General features: G+C 34.4%; 1 protein-coding gene across 3 annotated transcripts in view; it reads left to right on the forward strand.

The window, feature by feature from the left end:
- Positions 1-20,409, forward strand: part of lrba (LPS responsive beige-like anchor protein) — an 830,448-nt gene that overhangs the window by 121,036 nt on the left and 689,003 nt on the right. For all 3 annotated transcript variants that reach the window (XM_051928096.1, XM_051928098.1, XM_051928097.1), the window contains exons 16-21: positions 468-565; positions 2,101-2,193; positions 2,644-2,752; positions 3,933-4,014; positions 8,113-8,236; positions 8,605-8,797. In XM_051928096.1, coding sequence (XP_051784056.1) covers positions 468-565; positions 2,101-2,193; positions 2,644-2,752; positions 3,933-4,014; positions 8,113-8,236; positions 8,605-8,797 — 699 coding nt within the window. The remainder of the gene's footprint in view (positions 1-467; positions 566-2,100; positions 2,194-2,643; positions 2,753-3,932; positions 4,015-8,112; positions 8,237-8,604; positions 8,798-20,409) is intronic.

A 20,409-nucleotide genomic window follows, 5' to 3' on the forward strand; every position in this document is an offset into this window, starting at 1 on the left:
ACTGTGGTTTTGATAGTTAGAAGTAACGCAAGGTTTGTTTTCTTTTTTCCTTGGATGATGTTAACCTCATTTGGTGTTGCACAGCATTGGTTATCACTGGGTTTTATTATATCAAACTTTTCTCTGTCTGTTCTAATTGAAACATGAGGCTAAAATTAAGTAACATTTAAAACAATTGCCATTTTTGGATGGAGTACTCATTTAATATATATGCTTCTGTTTAAGTTAAAAAAAAAAAAAAAAAAAATCTAACTTTTGGGAATTTGACCAATGCCCCGATGATGATAGTGAATGAATATCCGAGTTTTACTGTAATTACAAAATTTTATATTGTAATAAAAGCATTTTTAATGAAGTATATTTTTAAACATTTGGTTATCTTATTTTTAGTATGAAGTTTTATCTTCATTTATCAATAAATACTGTTTTTAAAGGGATGTATGCCATAGTTCTCTTTTGTTTTTTAGGATGACAATTTAATCGATGTGCTTCAGCTGTTAGTGGCACTGATGTCGGAACAACCAAGCACTATGATCCCTGCCTTTGATCAACGCAACGGAATACAGTAAAGACTCTAGTCTTCTTTAAAAATTATGAAATTTCTGTAAAAATGTTTGTCAGATTATCAATCCAAATATAGAAGTAAATGAAAGCTATAAATATAAGACGTGTTGAGAGATCCACCTGTCTGTTCTTCCATTTCTAAACTGGCTTGATCTAAGAACTCTTAAGTACACAGGCAATCTATAGACACAAGTATGTTTCCAAATGAGCGATTTACAGAGATCACTATTCTTATGAACATAGTTTTAATTTCTATGAATTAACTGTGACATGCTGAGACCTTCCACAGTAATCCTGCCTGTGTTTTCCATGGTTTTAACCTGTAAGAGGGTTAACAGATAAGATGTGCTCAGATTTTCTTTTGTGGTTTAAGATTCTTACACCTACGTTTTGAACTAATTGCAGCCGATTAACTTCGTTTGTAGGTTGTCCTGTTAAGAATGCATTTCAGTAAACTGGAACTCTTAAAACGAACTCAGCCATAAAGTGTTAATTAACTGAATAAATTGCAGCTTTACAGATGGGAAGAATCACCTCATTCATTATAAACTTTACATAATGTTAAGAAATCTATTATATACAAACAGAAGGAACTCATGATTCAAACTTTTTTCCATTTTAAATTAATTTATGAGAATTTTTTTGTGGGTGAAGCTGGAGTATTCAGATGTCCAATTTTCAGTTTGTTGACTTCTTTTCTAGTTTGTGTCTGTGTGAATGTCTGTATAAATACAGACATTTGGGGATATGCTTCTTTTCAGGTTAAGAAAATATTACACTTATTTGTAGATACTTTTATTTTGGTAAAGTATTAGCATGCTGAGTTCTTTAGTGAATTTGGTCAATCTGACCATAGTACACAAGTGCGTCAGGCCTGGCAATCTGTTTCCCTCTACTGGAAAGTAGACGTTTTTCATTTAGTACAGCGGGCAAAGTTTGCTGAGGTTCTATGAGATATTTAAAACTCTACCATAAACCTGATTCAAGGGTCATATCTTGATAACTGTGGGAAGTTGTTATACTTAATATTTTTGCTTTGATGCTGTTAGCACATTTAAATAATACTACCCCCTTAACACTTTAAAAGGATAATATAGAAAATGGAGGGATGAGCTATTTTCTTTAACAAGAATACCATATACTAAATTTGCATCAACGGCTTACAACTAAATGGATACATTAAAATGAATTATTTTTAATCATACAAAAATCCTCCATGAGTGAAAGCAAAATATTTTGTTAACACAAATGTTTTCTTAAAAACGTGCCCTTTGTCCTGAATATGATAAACGTAACATATATTATTTATATTTATTACAATTAAATTTCAATGTTTAAATACTATATGTGAAACAGGTTGAAAAATTCACTTTTATGTGAATATCATTTGATAATATACGGTACTTGTCCCAAGAGGGGAATTTATGTATAGATTTAAAACAAATTTACCTTTGGCTTTAGATGTTTTTCTGGTAATGTAATTTATATTTTTTTCATATTTCCACAATTTAAAAAAAAATTCTTTTTATTTCCTAGTGTTGTGTATAAGTTACTTGCTTCAAAAAGTGAGAGCATTCGAGTACAAGCATTGAAAGTGTTGGGTTACTTTCTGAAGCACTTGGGGCCTAAGTAAGTAGCTGGTTTCAGGTTAATTATTTTTGAAATTTTTAAGAAGTGGTATGAAAAGTAACAGTTATGAATATATATGTTTAGCATTGCATACAATTAACATAGAGTAAGTGCTGCTTAAGTTTAAAAATTTTGATAGTGATCTTCAATTTTTGTTTTTTCTGTCCTCTTCAGCAAATGTCTTATTGTTCCTAGCAACATTATAAAGAGAAGCTTTTAGTAGTGTTTGCAGTAGTCTGAAATAGTGTTTTTGATTTCAGTAGTTGTTTGTTTAGAAAATGCTTTTTCTATTATGTAATCTACTTTATAAAAAACGCTTAGAAGCTGTGTATACTGTGCAGTGGTACAGTATGTGTGAGTTAACATATTAAATATAATTATGACTACAAGAGTATATTGATGCCTTTATTACGCTATTAATTTTTTATTTAATGTATTTTTTCTTTTCAGAAGAAAAGCAGAAGTTATGCTTGGTCATGGGTTGTTTTCATTGTTGTCTGAAAGGCTTATGCTGCAGACCAACATAATCTCTATGACTACATATAATGTGCTCTTTGAGGTATGTTAATTATGTTTTATACGAGAGTCTCAAAATTCATTCACTTTTGGAAATAATTTTTTTCTTCACTATTTGCGAGTATTACAATTGCAAGTATTATTTTTTGCTAATTAAAACATAGAATATTCTGCTGATCAGACCCAAAGCATTAAAACAAAGAGACAACATTCAATTATTTCCTCCCACATCCTAACGTATGCCTCTGTTTTTGTATGATTATCACAATGCATATTTTCCATAGCAGATATTGTCAGTAATAAACCTAATCTGTGCTCATCCATATTAATTTTTTTCAATTAAGCAATTATTGTTTTTATTTGTGCCTTTTGTCTTTCTTGTTTTGTACTGTAGACTATTTTTGCCCTTCAAGCAGAATAAGAAATGTCCTTGTGGGACTTTGGTTTCTTTACAGTTGTATGGAACTGTTTCAAATAATAATGATGTAGAGAGCACCTTTTTGTCAACTGAGTATCTGTTTTGGTTGCAGTGTTGAAGCTGTCCAAACCAGTCCAGCTCCCTAACTACATTTTCATTGTTTATTTATCATGCTTTCCTTATAGTATATAAAGGAAGCTAGCAAAATTCTGTAAAGGTCCAAATGAGATGAAGGTAAAACATAACATAAATACTATTTTGCAGTTTTATCACAAATTAGAAACACCACTTGATTCATACTTTTTCAGTCTTTTATGAAAGACAGTATTATAAGCGTATCATATTATAAGATGAATTGGTTTTGCAGTTTGATTGACACATTTAAAGTTGAAAATTCTATTACTTGCCAATGGTTTGTCTAGCATGACATAACTCATGTTTTTTAAATTTTCCACCATTGTTAAATGTGACTTTTTTTCTAACATTGCTTATTACTAAACTAGTATATTAGCCTTAGTCGTCATGATATTAACCTTAGTAGCCATTTCACATTGTACAGAAGATTTGTTTTTTTCTGAGAACTGGTTTAAAATTCCCTTTTATGACAAAAACACTTGCTGTTTATAAACTGGCCAGTAGTGTATGTGTGTGTTTACATTGCATTAGACCATTACCCCATCCAGGGATTGTTCCTACTTTCTACCTGATGCTTGCTTGGATAACCTCCAGCTTTCCTGTCACCATGGTCAGTATAAGCAGGGTTTGAACCTAGTTTTTATTTATTTTTTTTTCTTCTCTATTTTAGATTCTTACTGAGCAGATTTGCACTCAGGTTATACATAAACAACATCCTGATCCCGACTCTTCAGTGAAGATTCAAAATCCACGTAAGTTAAATTAGTATACTTAGTTTTAATCCTAATCTTTGTTAAAATACATAAACATTGCATTCAGGCAAGCTTTTTAAAATGTATTGACTCATTTATAAATCTAATAACTTAATGTATTGACAAAGACATTTGAATTTACAAATCAATAATCTTTTCTGTTTGTAGAATTTATTTATTCACAATTTTGTTGTGTTGAGACATCAAATTTTGTGACTAGAAGGGGCTTGACAAAGATATAGCCAGAATTTAAAGTGGAGAGAAATCATTTGATCAAAAGGATAACATAAAGGCAGACAAATTAGTATAGGGTGTTGGGCAGTGCCCCTTCTCTCTTGAATTGACTCTAAAGTACATGATGTGGGCAGTGAGGGCATAATCAGGGCTTTATAGAAGACATTAACTTCCTGGAAGCATACTGTATATAATATAGTAGTATAATGGGAAAAACAGGCATATGTACTGATCAGTGTGCCACTTTGCATTGTAGAACTCCCTCATGATTCCTTTAGTAAGGAAATCAAAATTAATGGCCTTTATATTCTAAGGAATTGGAATTTTTTGGCTCATTTCCTGTGTATACAGTAGCTCTGCTTGTTCCATGTAATTTAAATCTTTTTTTTTTTTTTTTAGCTGAATTAAAATGAGTGTCTTATACTGTACTTTGACAACAATAACATCTGTTATCTACTGGAGTGGTTTAGTCGATAAAGATAACAGGCACATATGTTGAACACTGGTTGATTATCAATGATGATAATTATCAGTCAAGTAAATATAAATAGCAAAAGAGTACCTATGTAGTACCCCTGCCCCCCCACTACCTACAAGTATCTCCTTATCCATTCGTTTACTTAAATTGTGCATGTGACCTTTACTCCGAATAGTGTCTCATGGACTTAGAGCTTCATTGATTTTTTTAAAATTATTGTTGTTTATTCTGCAGTAAAAAAAAAAAAAAAAATTAGAAAATTATACTAGTAAGTCTTTTTATAACAGAAAGCGACACCTATTTAGTAACTATGTAATGTTTAAATTTAACCTTGCCACTAAAGCCTGGTGTATAGTTTGCACGTGAAACCTGCATGCAGACTGCAATGCAAAGCACATGCATGGTGAGTGACCAAAACACATTTTTTATTGTTGTGGCCTGTTCAATTGGTAACAGTGTGTGGTCAATGTCTCCTAGCTGACAATGTCATAGCAGAGGATGCGAGTAGTACCTGCTATTACGGACTTTAACAAGGGGAGCAAAAGAGAAAGTGGCATGTCACATCCATTAACATGGGGTCTGCTGGAGCCAATCCCAGCCAACACAGGGCACAAGGCAGGAAACAAACCTGGTGCAGGCAAGGCGCCAGCCCACTGCAGAACACACACACGCACACACTAGGGACAATTTAGGACTGCCAATTCACCTAACCTGCATGTCTTTGGACTGTGGGAGGAAACCGGAGCACCCGGAGGAAACTCCACACAGGGAGGACCCAGGAAGCAAACCCAGGTCTCCTAACTGCGAGGCAGCAGCGCTACCACTGCGCCACCGTGCCGCCCGCATCATATTCAGCTCTTTGCTTATCATCCTGACACCTAAATAATCAGCCTCTCTTTGAAATTCACCATTTTCGATACACAAGTCATCATCATGGCCACATCATCATCGCCACATAGAAAAATTTCTGTGCGCTGCAAATGGTGAAAACACCTCATGTGGGGGTGTCTCCAAGTCTGATGTTATTTTCTCTGCCTGGCCACCACTCCCATTTTGAACACTTCCTGTTTAAACCAGCCTTTGCATTACATGCAGTTGAAAGTGAGCATGAAAATCATTTTGATAAAAACTTGTGCACTAATAGTCCTTTGGTCTTAATTATCATTTAGAAATTGAGCTAGACATACTTTTCAGTTACACTACAATCCTCACCTTGCTTTAATGCACATAGGAAGTGCCACAAGGAGAAGTCAGGACCTGCATGCAATTTTTTATCTGTGACAACTACTGTAATATCTACCTGTTGTCTATGAATTCTGAGTCATTCCAGGACATGTAGAGTAGAATGTTGGTCTCTTTGCTCAAAATTCAAAGTTAAGCCAAAATTGGCTGCTAATGTCTAAATATTCCAGAAAAATCAGCTGAAGAACAGATAGATCTATAATACTTATTTGACCCCAAAGAACTCCATGGAAGCTCAGGAAAGATATAGTAACTAATGAAAAAACTGGATTCAAAGGAGAAAATATTGTTTTTTGGAAATCTCATCATAATTACTTTTCAATTAAAAGAGATTCCAAAACTCTTTGACTATTATAGGGTCATATTATAGTATAGGGTTATACAGTTGCATATGTAGTCATTCTGTTGAATCTTATTGTTTGATAAAAATGAAATGGTTTTTATACAAGTTCCTTTCAAACTATCTTTAAATCCTGGAATTTTTTTAAGGTGACTTTAGCACCATTTTCCTTCATATATGACATATATACGTTTCTTAAACTTTTTGTGTTGTGATTGTTACAGTTCTGTTTATATACATTTATTTTAGGCTTACAACCAAAAGAATAAATTAAGTTTAATATAAACTGTTTCACTCTATGCCATAAATAAAGTATTCATTGTTTCATAAATAAAAGTTGAACATTCAATTCAATTCACTTTATTTTTTGACTGAGTGCAGTCAAAGAGCTCTGTAACCAGAATACAGAATTAGCACACACAGACACAGATTTGTTTAAACACAGGGGAAAACAATATACAGTAGTTTGAAAGTGATTACTGTAATTAGAAACTGTCAATATCTGTCCATTAATTAATTGTTGGACTATGGCTAGCTGACAACATAGCAGAGTAAAGTGGAAAGCAAAATAAATAATGAAGCGCTGGTTACCAGTTGTGTATATGTGTGTGTTTTTTTTATTTTTGTTTAACTTATGGCAGATTAACAGGTTAAGAAATTTCCACTGCAGAAGTACTATAATGTAAGCAAACTATGCTTCATGTTAGATAATTTCTAAAACCTTGTATTTTTTTGTTTGTATACTACCAGAAAATGTTAAGCATGCATGTCATTTGTGCCTCAATTCAAGTTTAATTTTGGACATTATTCATATCTCTTCTACATCGAATTAGTGTGCTGTAATTTCATTCATACTTCAGTGTCCATAGACCTGTAATTGCAGACTTGAGTGATATCAGATTAAATTAAGAAAAGAAAGGAAATAGCATTTCCCTCTAAATTACTTTGAAAATGTTATACCAAATACATAGTGGAAAAAAGGCCTCAGTACACACAAAGGTAATTTACTGCAGGCAGGGTTCATTGACTCATAATTTGAAGGGCCAAGAAAGAGAAAGCACAGGAAAGTTAACTTGAATACACTAGTTACTTCTGCTTTGAGTTTTAAACTTTTCAATGAAACATGAGTCTCTTAGTCACATAAATGAACACTGACATTGTCAAAATAAATGGTTTGAGCAGATTCTTTTTGGTGGTTGATAGCAAAATATTTATGATTGAAAAACATAGCTGATTACAAAATTAAAACACTTTCAAAAACAACTTAAAGGTAGGAATTTGTTTTGAAGTTTTAATTTCACTTTACGTTAATTAAAAGAAGACTTTTATCCTTAGCTCTAATTTGTGTTGTTGCTTGAATACATGTTATTTTTTATGCAATTTGTGTGTAAGTTCTAAACTTGATAAAGTGCTCAGAGTCTGTAGTCAGTGAAGAATGCTATAAAAAATAAATTGGTCTACAACATAATACATCTGTTAGAATCTTAGAGTTACTATAATTTAAATGTAGAAATTAGAATAATTTGGAATTTATTTTCCTTGTTAATTTCATATATCATTTTAATTTTTCCCCTCATTTTGCTGAAGAAAATGTAGCTTTTCCTCACCACGTTGAAATAGCTGTTTTATGATTTTTTTGACTCTGTCTTAAGTTACTTTTTGATTTTTAATCATTTGTTTTGGACTGTTGCTGAACCATTCTGTTATTTTGTGAAAGCTCAAGTTAGAACTATGATTCTCTTCATTGCTGGGTATTTTTCATCTTTCACATACTCTTTTCATCCCTCAATTTCACTTCGAGCAGAAGTTTTGAAGGTCATTGCAGCACTTCTGAAGAATTCTCCACAAGGGCCGGAGAGTATGGAGGTTCGACGAGTCTTTTTGTCAGACATGATCAAGCTTTTCAACAACAGTCGTGACAATCGAAGGTAAAGATTCTGTGCTTGACTTCAGTACTTGCTTTAGCTTTCTAGATTTTTAACTTTTGGTATTCAAATATTATTTTGAAGGTTAGTTATCTTCCTGAAATGTAAATATCAGGAATTAAAATATGTTAAATCTTTCCTGAAAATGCCACATTGGCTATAATTATTCATACAAATGTTAGTTTGGATAAGCAGCTGCAATAAAATGTTATGTTTATAATTTATAGTTAATTAGTATAAATCACATAATTTATAATTATTACTGAAAATGAAAAGCTGACTTTACAACACTGTTGAATGTGGAGGATTTTTAGAGTAGTGCTGATGTGCTTTCTCCTTGTTTTGTTTCATATTGTAAATGTGTTGGGCAGGAGTTTGTTGCAGTGCTCAGTATGGCAAGAATGGATGCTGTCTCTTAGCTTCCTTAACCCCAAGAACTCAGAGGAACAGAAGATAACAGAAATGGTGTATGCAATCTTCCGAATTCTGTTATACCATGCAGTCAAGTATGAGTGGGGAGGCTGGCGGGTCTGGGTGGATACGCTTTCAATCACTCACTCCAAGGTAAGGAAATATGAAGAAGGTTAAAAAATGAATAGCTGTATTTGTCTTTGTTGCATATGAATATTTTAAATGTTAGGTGGCTATGACAGCATACTGTAGAGAGAAGAATCTGATAATGTAATTTTTGTTTTGCTACAAAAAAAAAATCACGTTTGTTATAAATATTCTGTTTTGTATATATATATTTTTTTCAAAAGGAATTTCTCTCTGAAAAACTATTAAGCTATATTTGTTTATGTATATTAGGTTTAATTTTGGGGTATGTATAATACTGTGCCTAAAATGTCCTTGAAATCAATAGTTGTAATGCAGGCTTTAAACCACAAGGGGTTGCCCCTGTACTTCTGCCTGCATGAAACTAGCATGCATCTGTGAGTAGATACTTCATTCCGTTTGAAGTAATAAGAGCAGAAATGTTCAGTCAGCCTGTTTATTTCAAAAGATTTAATAAAATAACATCCAGAAATTTTGTTTTACTTTCTTTAAAAATATTGATTGATCTAAGAGTTTGCCATTTGTAGAAATTAACACATTTTCAGTGTGAATTCCTTATCTGCCTTGGTTTTTAAATGCTGTTGTTTAAGTCAAGGTTCATCTAAATAGAATACCAGAAACATTGTGAAAATATTTTTTGTGTGTGTATATATGTATTTGTATATATGATGTTATGTGTGTGTATGTATATGTGTATATATGTTTATACATACATATGTATGTACTGGTATATTTGTGCACATACACACACAGACAAGTCAGTAAGCTCAATTTAAACTGCCAGATTCACACAACCTCCTCTGTTTTAGCTAAAAGTAACACTCCTATGTACACACAATTTGTTTAAAGATGCACATTTGACAAAAAAAGTGTTTGGGAAATTGCTGAATTGGTTAAGAAGTTATTAAAGACAAAATATGTAAGATAAACAGAAAATCTTTGTACAGTATATCAGAAGAGGAAGATGAAAGTAGTGACCAGAACCTAATCCTGAGCTTCTGTCTTCATGACAGAAGCAAACTTTTTATTGCTAGGTTTTTGATTTGTTTGTAAATGTATATGTTACTGCTAACTGACTAGATACAGACATGGAGAAATGTGTTGGTCCTCTTACAGCTAATTAGAAAAAAAGCTGTATGCCTTCTAATAATAATAATAATTCTTTACATTTATATAGCCCTTTTCTCACTACTCAAAGCGCTCTGAAAGTGATTAAATGAAAAGCAATTATCTTTTGATTACCTGCATGTCTTTGATATGTTATTGGGTAAAGCAAAGCAAGTATAAAGTATTGCTTTTTCTACAAAGATGATATAAAATGGCCTGGACACATTTGTTGGTACCCCAAGAAAAGATCCTAAATAATTGGTTTGGGACAATTTTTCAAACGGTTTTCTTTAATTAGTATCACTCATGTCTCCAATTGTGTAGTCAGTCATTCACTTTATTTAAATGGAGAAAAACAGTCACTCTGCTGTTTGGTATCACTGTGAGTTCCACACTGAACATGCACCAGAAAAAGCGAAGGACAGAGTTGTCCGATGAGATCAGAAAGAAAATTTTTACAAGCATGTTAAAGGTAAAGGCTCTAAGACCATGTCCAAGCAGCTTGATATTCCTGTTTCAACAGTTGCAAATATTATCAAGAGGTTTAAGGTTTATGGGACTATAGCCAAACTCCTTGGATGTGGCTGCAAGAGGAGAATCGACCCCAGTATGTGCAGAAGGATATTGAGAATGGTAGACAAAAAGCCAAGGACAACTTACAAAGAAATACAAGCTGAACTCAAAGGTCCATCAGTGTCTGTTCGCACCGTCTGTTGCTTTTGAGTGACGGGCTCAGTGGAAGAAGACCCAGGAGGACTCCACGTTAAAAAAAAAAAAAAAAAAAAAAAAAAAAGCCAGAGTGGAATTTGCTACAATACGTATTGACAAGCCACAATGCTTCTGAGAGAATGTCCTTTGGACAGATGTGACTATCCAAAAAGGTTTGTCTCATCAGATTTATGGCCACAGACGTAAAAATTAACCTTTCAAAGAAAAGAACACCAGGCCTACTGTGAAACAAGGAGGAGACTTACTTATGTTTTGAGGTAGAATTCCTATGTCGGACACAGGGTGCCTTGAGTCTTTTCAGGGAACAATGAACTCTTATGACTGAGGCTAGGAATCTGCAGTGGCAATCGGAAGGTTGCTGGTTCGAATCCCGTAAAATGCCAAAAGGGACTCTGCTCTGTTGGGCCCTTGAGCAAGGCCCTTAACCTGCAATTGCTGAGTGCTTTGAGTAGTGAGAAAAGCGCTATATAAATGTAAAGAATTATTATTATTATTTTGGAGGAAAATATACTGCCCAATGTCAGGAAGCTTAGTCTCAGTTGCACGTTATGGATCCTCCAAACTGATAGTGAGCTAAAACACACAGCTAAAAGCACCCAAGAATGGCTAAGAACAAATTATAGGACTATTCTGAAGTGGTGGTCTATGTGGAATCCTATGAAACATCTATAGAGAGAACTGAAACATGCAGTCTGGAGAATGCCCTCTTCAAATGTGACACAGCTGGACCAGTTTGCTCAGTACAAGTGGGCCAATAGACACGTGGGCAGGTGCAGAAGTCTCATTGAGAGCTCCAGGATACACTTGTGTGCAGTGATTGCACTGTAAAGGTTGTACACCAAAAAAATTGGGTTAACGGTCCCATTAGTTTTGTCCATGCCGTTTTCATTTGTGCTCTTATTTGAAATATTCTGTTGAATCCAAACTCTCAAGCAATAATGTGATTTTTTTTGTTTACTACAGAATAAACAAATGATAGGTGCCAATTGTCAGTTTCAAGTAAATTCGGAAAAAATTGTAGGTTTTTCTTTTTTTGTGGATGATACCCACAAATTTGTCACCATCTGTTTAAAAAAATATATATAAATAAAAAACTTGCTAAATGAGGTTATTTTTAGTGTTCTTTTGGTGAAGTACTTTATTTTTTTTGACTCCATGATGCGTACATTAATCAGTTTCATTAAGTAATTTCATTTAAGTGTAGGCACAGTTTACGGATCTAACTGTGTACCTACAGAGACTTCATTTGTTAAACAGACTCTCAGCAGTCTCAGAAGCCAAAGGCTTATTGTGTGCAGTGGCACTCAGAGTTGCTTCCATTCAGCTTCTTTACCCCAGAACTGAGGAGAGTTGGATAAGTTATGGAAATCTTAAAAGAAAAAGAAAATATTTTCAAACTTCATTATAGAAGCATAAGCAGGACTGTAGAGGTGTGAGGTTTCTCTCAGAACAACATAATTGTCATGTAATGCTATGTATTTCTTGTCTGGCAGACTGTCATTTGTATTGTAATAAAATTGTGCACAGTAATGTATATTCCTCCATACTTCAAACAAAACAGATACACTCAGTGAGCCACTCCCTCGTAACAGAAAGCTTGCATTTGGCGAAATTTCAGCAGTATTGTAATTTCTATAGAGTCATCTATATTCCTGAAACCAGAATTCTTCAAGAAAGGGAAAAAGATGAAATGAGCGGTTCAAGTAAGATTAACAGATTTTTTTAGATTGTGAGATTTCTTTTCACCTGAATTAATTGTAAGCTTTGAAGACAAACCCTACAGACATCTTGACATAATTATATTTTCAACATGGGGGGAAGAGAGCTTTTGCACATATGCCTTTTTGGCTTTTTAAGTGTGCTCTTTGCTTTCTATTTGTTAAAGAAGAATTGTGCTGACTGAATGAAATGATTATCAAAAAGTTTTAGTTATCTAGTTTCAAATTAATTTATATTTTTCATTTGGAACTCCATGATGTGCCATTCATTGTATTCAGATATTCAAGGTATACCTGTTATAAAGTTGCAGTTTGCTCTCTTTTATAGTCTTAGTCTTTTTGCTATCTATTGTAAACATTTTGATCATTGTGTTGTTACTTTTATTTGTATTTGTTGCCTATCTCGTTTAGTTAGTATTAAATGTTTTTATTGTTAGAACACATGTTGGGATATAATTCACTAAAATTATCAAGCTGAATTTGTTTTCCGAGGAGTATTGCCTTTTCTGGTCCTTATGACTTAGCAAAGCAAATGAACAAAACTAGTGTTTGGGTAAGTGCAATGAAATTGATCACACTTTCCAGCTACAGACAGGTTGTAATTGCTTTTTTCCTATAATTGTACAAGATTAATGCTGTTTCTCCCATGGCTGTTTACACTACCCCAGCACTAATCTAAAAACACTGTTCTCTGACAAAGAACGAGAGTTGCAGAATTCGATAGGCACTGTAGTGCTACACATCAAGATACATGCATCTGCTATAAAAAAGCTGAAGAAACTCAATTGCAATTTTATTGTCCAGTTTGATAGATTTCCTGCCACCTATGTAGTAGCAAAGCTGTTTATCACTGTAATTCACTCCTCCCACAGCTGCACCACACTACTACGATACCAAAGACTAGCTTTCTATTTTTCTTTATTACTAAGAAACTTTACTATTATTTTCGGACATTTCATTAAAAAGAAATGAAAACTCTCATTTGAAAGTAATGATATTTATAAAAATCCATGTTCAAAGCATTGTAGATTTTCCTGGGACTGAATTTAGTGTGAGTGTAGAATTTTAGTAGAATTTTCCTGTACTCATTTTAGTATGGTGTGTTTTATGTTTTCTGTAAATTAACGCCTTGTAATAGTTTTTGTTCAAATAATATTTTGGATGTTTTAAAAAATGTGTTTTGACTTGATCAACTTTTGAATGCATGTGTTACTGTCTCCCATACTTGAATTGGCTAAACAAATTTATAAATGGTTAAATATTTTTGAACAAATTAAGTTCAAAACAGTATTTGAATTTTTTGTTTTATTAAAGACTTAAAGCAAAGCATGACAAAATATTTATTTTAACTACATTTGTGATTTTTGATCTGCTATTTTTAATGACTTATCTTAAATCTTAAAGGAATGCAGTTTAATTTCACAATCGCATGTTGTAAACTTTGATTTTGATCCATTTCCTTTTTTTTAATTTTCTCATTGGAAAAAAAATGTAAAAAGCAGTTTATTCTTTTTGTTTATCTGATCTGATTTAAGTTAAACTAATTATTTTAAGTTATATTGTTGATATTACATAGCTTTTTCTAGTTACCTTGACATCATTCAATTAGATGTCACATTAAAACAAATCAAGTTGAAACAAACAGTTGCACCAAGCTGACCTAACTTAAACAAGATTTATGTTTGTGACTATCCTACAGTATATTTGCATAAAGATCTGTCCCTTTTGTTGCATTGCGGTCTAAGTGTTACCCTCATATTTGTACAGGTTGACAGAAAATTAAAGACGTCTAGTAAATTTATTTATTTTTCCCCAAATGTGATGGGTTTTGTGTGGTGGTTGGTAACTGATTTATGATATATATATATATTTTTGATACATGGAAATTTTTTTACCCACCCTGCATCAGAAAAACATCTTTCACAGAAAGTGCAATCACCCAAAGTAAATTACTCTTTTATTTTTTTTATTCTTGACTACATATGTTGATATATTGTAAGTGGTTATTTGAATTCCAATTTCATCTATAATATCTTCTTATGCAAATCTGCTTATATTTTCATGAGCATGTTTATGAAAATGAATGAAGGGATCAAGTATAATCGACAAACTAAATAGGTTATAGCTAAATTAACTTAGTGATGTGCATTTTTTAAAAAAAAGGTTACAACAAATTAATGTTTGATAGATACGAGTCATGCAGGTTTAACATAAGATTCATTTAACAGAACAAGAATAAAACATCCATTTTACATATAAATATTATTTCAGCTTTCGATTAAGTATATTAAACAATTATTTTTCAACCGATGTACAGATATATTTTTAAAATTTTAATACAACATGCCTTTTTCAGTGCAACATAAATATTTTTTAGAGCAGAAATATTTGCAGAATACACTAGTCTGGTACTTTGTTTTGCTCAGTTTTCAAATTATTTCAAAATTGTTTATTTTAAAATTACAAATAGTGTATCTGTGAAGCAGTCTAGTACTTAAACTGAGAATATTTACTTCTATTAGCATTTATGAAATATAAACTAGGCCAGTGAACAATAATGCGTTAATTTTTGTGATTAATGTGGTCTGTTTAATGTGTTAAAAAATATTGTCGCATCCCAGGCCGGCAGTGAGGCTAACGCCTCAGACAGTGCTTGGGGTCAGGATGGCAATTTCATGATTTTTTTTTTTTTTTTTAACGTTTCAAAACAATAATACAAAGTACCATATTTATATACTACCTTAAATTTTTTTTTATGAAATTCAGGTTCAACATTTCGTGTTACAAGGTTCACAACAATACGCCACATACATAGCACTGTTCATTTTCTTGATTTATGCATATTGACGTAGTTGCAGGGGAGTGGGAGGAAAGGGGATGTGGTGGAGTGTGCTTAATGCAGACCTGGTGCCATGCTAGAGAAAAGTTGAGAAGGTAAAAATTACACGGCAAAACAAGCAGCTCAGAGATTTAGGTTCACAGACACGGCACTTAGTGAGCGCTTTGGACGAATTTTCCAGCTGCTTCGTCCCTTTGCCTGCTCAAAAAGGCAGTCCTCATTCTGCCTCACTCCACTGACCCAGGGTCAGAGGCAACTAGAATGCCCACCGTCTCTCAGCTCTGTGAGAGTCTCTGGCAGACCTGTACCCAGGCCGATGGACCCCAGACACATCTCCTGGCTTTTAAAGTGCTCTCTAAGTGTTGTGTCTGCAAAATGGCAATTGCAGAGCTGCATTTATGTCTGCTCATCTCATGTCAGAACCCAGGGACACTACACTATTATTTCCATGGCGCACCAGTTGAAAAACACTTGTTTAGTGTACAATTGTCAAGTCATTGATGGTAATGAACAATTGAGATAGTATTTGTGGAGTTTTAACACAAGTTTTAATGTGTGCCCATTTAAGAGATATATATTCAATCAATTAAATCAGTCTTCAGCAGAGTATTCAAAGTCAACAGTTGTTTCGTTTAATTTTACTTTCACATGTCTATGTCTCATATGCTATACCGTGTTTTCTTCTTGCCTTCTTAATAATAATAATACATTTTATTTATCTAGCACCTTTTTTCATCTTGCCTTTTAGGAAGGCATTGAAATTCAGGTTGTACTTGCTAGAGTAGAATTTTGTTAAAAGTTTAGGTTTAAAGTAATAGTTTAAATTTAAACTACAATTCCTTTGTTTTGATTCTACATTAAATTTGTGATTCAGTGTGTGTTTACTTTATGTATTAATTGTATAATCTCATTTTAATGTTAGTTGTGATTAATTGTATACAATTTTGTGATTAATTAGTTAATTTTTTTAATCGATTCCCAGCCCTAAAACCCAACTCAGCAGAAAAAGATTTTTTTAATTCTATTTTTTTACTGTATATTTCTCTTTTATTAATTTTGTTTAAAAAAAGACACATTGTATACAAAGAAGCAGATAAAATTTGCAGCTTCTTATACAACAAATTACTTTAAAATCAAAACAGCAAGGAATAAAAAAAAACACAAACCGGGAGAGAACTAAACCTAACAAAACAGGATCTCAAACCCCACCCAAGGGAAAGAGAGGAGAGTTAAGAGCATGGAAAAAAGAGAAACAAAACACCATCTTTTTCACCCTATTTGAATACTTTATATTCATTTTTTTTCTTAATTAAGTCTTGCCATTTTTAAAACATTCTTTGGACAGATCATCTGAGTGAGAATTAGATTTTTTTTTTTCCCCAATTTCAAAAAATATAGAGTGCCAGTCACTGAGTTACAGTCATGGCCGAATTTATCAGCACCCCTGGAATTTTCCTTGAAAATGCACCATTTCTCTCAGAAAATTGTTGCAATTACAAATGTTTTGGTATACACGTTTATTTCCTTTATGTGCATTGGAACAACACAAAAAAACAGAAAAAAAGCTAAATCTGACATTTCACACAAAACTCAAAAACCGGGCTGGACAAAATTATTGGCCCCCTCTACTTAATATTTGGTTGCACGCCTTTTGGAAAAAATAACTGAAATCAAGCGCTTCCTGTAACCATCAACAAGCTTGTTACACCTCTCAACCGGAATTTCTGACCACTCTTCTTTTGCAAACTGCTCAAGGTTTCTCAGATTTGAAGGGCGCCTTCTCCCAACAGCAATTTTGAGATTTCTCCATAAGTGTTCAATCGGATTTAGATCCGGACTCATTGCTGGCCACTTCAGAACTCTCCAGCGCTTTGTCTTCAACCATTTGAGTGCTTTTAGAGGTACTGTATGTTCGGGGTCATTGTCCTGCTGGAACACTCATGACCTCTGATGCAGACCCAGCTTTCTGACACTGGGCCCTACATTGCGCCCCAATATCTTTTGGTAGTCTTCAGATTTCATGATGCCTTGCATATAGTCAAGGCATCCAGTGCCAGAGGCAGCAAAACATCCCCAGAACATCTTGGAACCTCCACCATGTTTGACTGTAGGTACTGTGATCTTTTCTTCGTAGGCCTCATTCCATTTTCTGTAAACAGTAGAATGATGAGCTTTACCAAAAAGCTCTACCTTGGTCTCATCTGTCCATAAGACGTTCGCCCAGAAGGATTTTGGCTTCCTCGAGTACATTTTGGCAAACTCCAGTCTGGCTTTTTTATGTTTCTGTGTCAGCGGTGGGGTCCTCCTGGCTCTCCTGCCTTAGCATTTCATTTCGTTCAGATGTCGACGGATCGTTCGAGCTGATACTGTTGCACCCTGAGTCAGCAGAACAGCTTGAATATGTTTTGAAGTTGATTGGGGCTGTTTATCCACCATTCGGACTATCCTTCGTTGCAGTCTTTTGTCAATTTTTCTCTTCCGTCCACGTCCAGGGAGATTAGCTACAGTGCCATGTGTTGTGAACTGCTTGATTATGATGCACACAGTGGACAAAGGAACATGAAGATCTCTGGAGATGGACTTGTAGCCTTGAGATTGTTGATATTTTTCCACAATTTTTGTTCTCAAGTCCTCAGACAATTCATGTGGCACACTGAGACACACAACAGAAAGGTTGAGTCAACTTTTCTCCATTTTAACTGGTTTCAGATGTGATTGCTATATTGCCAGCACCTGTTTCTTGCCACAGGTGAGTTCAAACGAGCATCATATGTTTGAAATAAAATGATTTACCCACAATTTTGAAAGAGTGCCAATAATATTGTCCGGCCCATTTTTGGAGTTCTGTGTGACATGATGTCAGATTTCCTTTTTTTCTCTGTTTTTTTGTGTTGTTCCAATGCACATAAAGGAAATAAACATGTATATACCAAAATATTTGTAATTGCAATAATTTTCTGGGAGTAATGGTGCATTTTCTGGGAAAATTCCAGGGGTGCCGATAATTTCGGCCATGACTGTATAAAAGGTGGGTTAGGATCAGGGCTGTTGAGTTAGTACACAAAACCTTCAATTCTTACTATGACTACTCGATTTGTAATTAGACTGATATATTTATAGTGTTGATTGAAAGCTCACAACATAAGATGCAAGGCATTTCATTACTGTCGTCATGAATCATCAGGCTACTTTTTAGCATCCTAACCTGTTAAATTTTGGCTTTAAAGCCTTTAGTGATGTCACTCTGGCTTTTTTTATACTATTTATTAACTAATGCTTTAAAAATGAAAAAGGAGGCTATATTTTTATCAACAGGCTAGAAGAAAAAAAAAGTTTAATTGAATTAGTATAAGTGAAATTGGAAATTTTAACATTTTATTACAGTTTACATTTAGTTGAAGTCGGTACATTTTTACTGACTTCAACTCCAATATCCAGATAACTGCTTCCGTTTCCAACTCCACAACCCTGGTTAGGATTCTTCTAATTAAGAAAGATAAGTCTCTGTTCTAGTAGTGTGGTACAATTAATTTGTCCTTATCCAATTTAAGCACATCTTTTGACTACATCAAAAACAGTTGTTAATGGGTTAAAAGTGATTGTGACACCAGTGCTGTATAATAAGTATATGAAGATTTTTATCCAGAATTATGGTAATTTTTGTGCATTCCTACAACATGTAGCCTAGTGATGCTGGCGTCAGATGGTTGCAAATCGCCCTGGATCCATTTTGGACAATTTTGAATGAAATAAGTTTGATCGATGGAAGATTTTAAGTTGAATTATTGAGTGTTCTGCACATATAGATCTAGAATGTATTCTGTCTATGTCTGACATTTACTCCTTTTTTGAAAGTTTTTTTATTTGAGAGTTCCTTTTCAAACCATATCCTAGAATCATTGAAGGCAAGTTTCTTTGAGATATTTTTATATATTTTTGAGATGCTATCTAAGTTTTACAGTACAAGGGGGCTTTGCCCCCTGCTCGCTTCGCTCGCCTACCCCCGGCATTTTGAACCCATGCCCGCTGGGCAGACGTAGTTTCAGACGCGCGTTGTAGGAGCTTGCGTTGTTTTGAACCCGTGCTTGCACTGCTTCTGCGGTTTGAGACGCGCGTTGTAGGCGTATATCCGTCAGTCGAGCTCGTTCGGTTTGAACCCGTGCCTACTTTGCCTCCGCAGTTTCAGACGGTGGGTCGCGTTCGGCGTATTGTACGATCCCAAGCAGCACATTATTCCTAACTTCATTCCGGAGTAGTACCACGCACTATATGGCGGTGACGCCTGCGCCTTCACTACGCATTAGTGCCACTCACAATATGGTGGCAAAGCCTGCGCCTTCTGTATTATGTCGGGTTTTACCATGCTGTTTAGGCGCCTTCGCCTTTCGTACTTTCCCGCGCCTTCCGACGCGCGATGTAGGCGCCTGCACCTTCTGGGTCTGCCTCCGCTGTGTGGTGTGGACGTTTAACTGTCGTTTTTTCTGCTTTTATATTCTGTATCTCGCTGTGCATGTGTTTCGTGTCTAGGTTTTTTGAAGCTGTTGCATTCCAGTTTCAATCATCTGTAACCTGATCTCCATGTGTTTGGCCCCGTTCTTTAACCTCTTTATGACGTTTTACTTTGTTTCCTACTCTGTCTTTTATTTCTGACCTCGCTTTATCCTGCTTGCGGCATGTCAGACAGTTCGTAGTCTCTCCCGTTTCGCTCTGGGACCGGAGGGGGCTTTGTGTGGCGTCTGCGCACGTTCGTAGTCTCTCTCGTTTCACTCTGGGGAGGGGGGCTTGTGTGGCGCCTGCGCACTATGTCTCCTGTGTCCACGGGCAGGTCCTTGCGTCCATATCCGGTTTACCATTCTCGGTTAGTAATATGGATTGCCTGCAGAATAGAAATAGGTGGGGATTATGGAAAGCTGGGTATTTTTCTTTTAACAAAAACTAATTTGAAAATAGTGGAAAAATTATTTTGCTGGAAAGTTGAATTTGAAGCTAAATAAGATGCAACTAAGTTATCTATATACACTTCCCTAAGTGTCTTAATCCCAAGAGTTTTCCAAAGATAAAATACTGATTAGGTTTCAAAAGGTTGAAAAAGGTGATTATCGTGTAGAAGAGAAACAGATAAAAGCTTCTCTGCCTTGATGTGCATTTTGCATTACCTATATATAGTTCCATATACAGTACAGAGCGATTTGCTGGATGACTAGATTTTTTTTCTTTCATTCTTA

Source organism: Erpetoichthys calabaricus, chromosome 5 (assembly GCF_900747795.2).
Source record: "Erpetoichthys calabaricus chromosome 5, fErpCal1.3, whole genome shotgun sequence".
Taxonomy (NCBI): domain Eukaryota; kingdom Metazoa; phylum Chordata; class Cladistia; order Polypteriformes; family Polypteridae; genus Erpetoichthys; species Erpetoichthys calabaricus.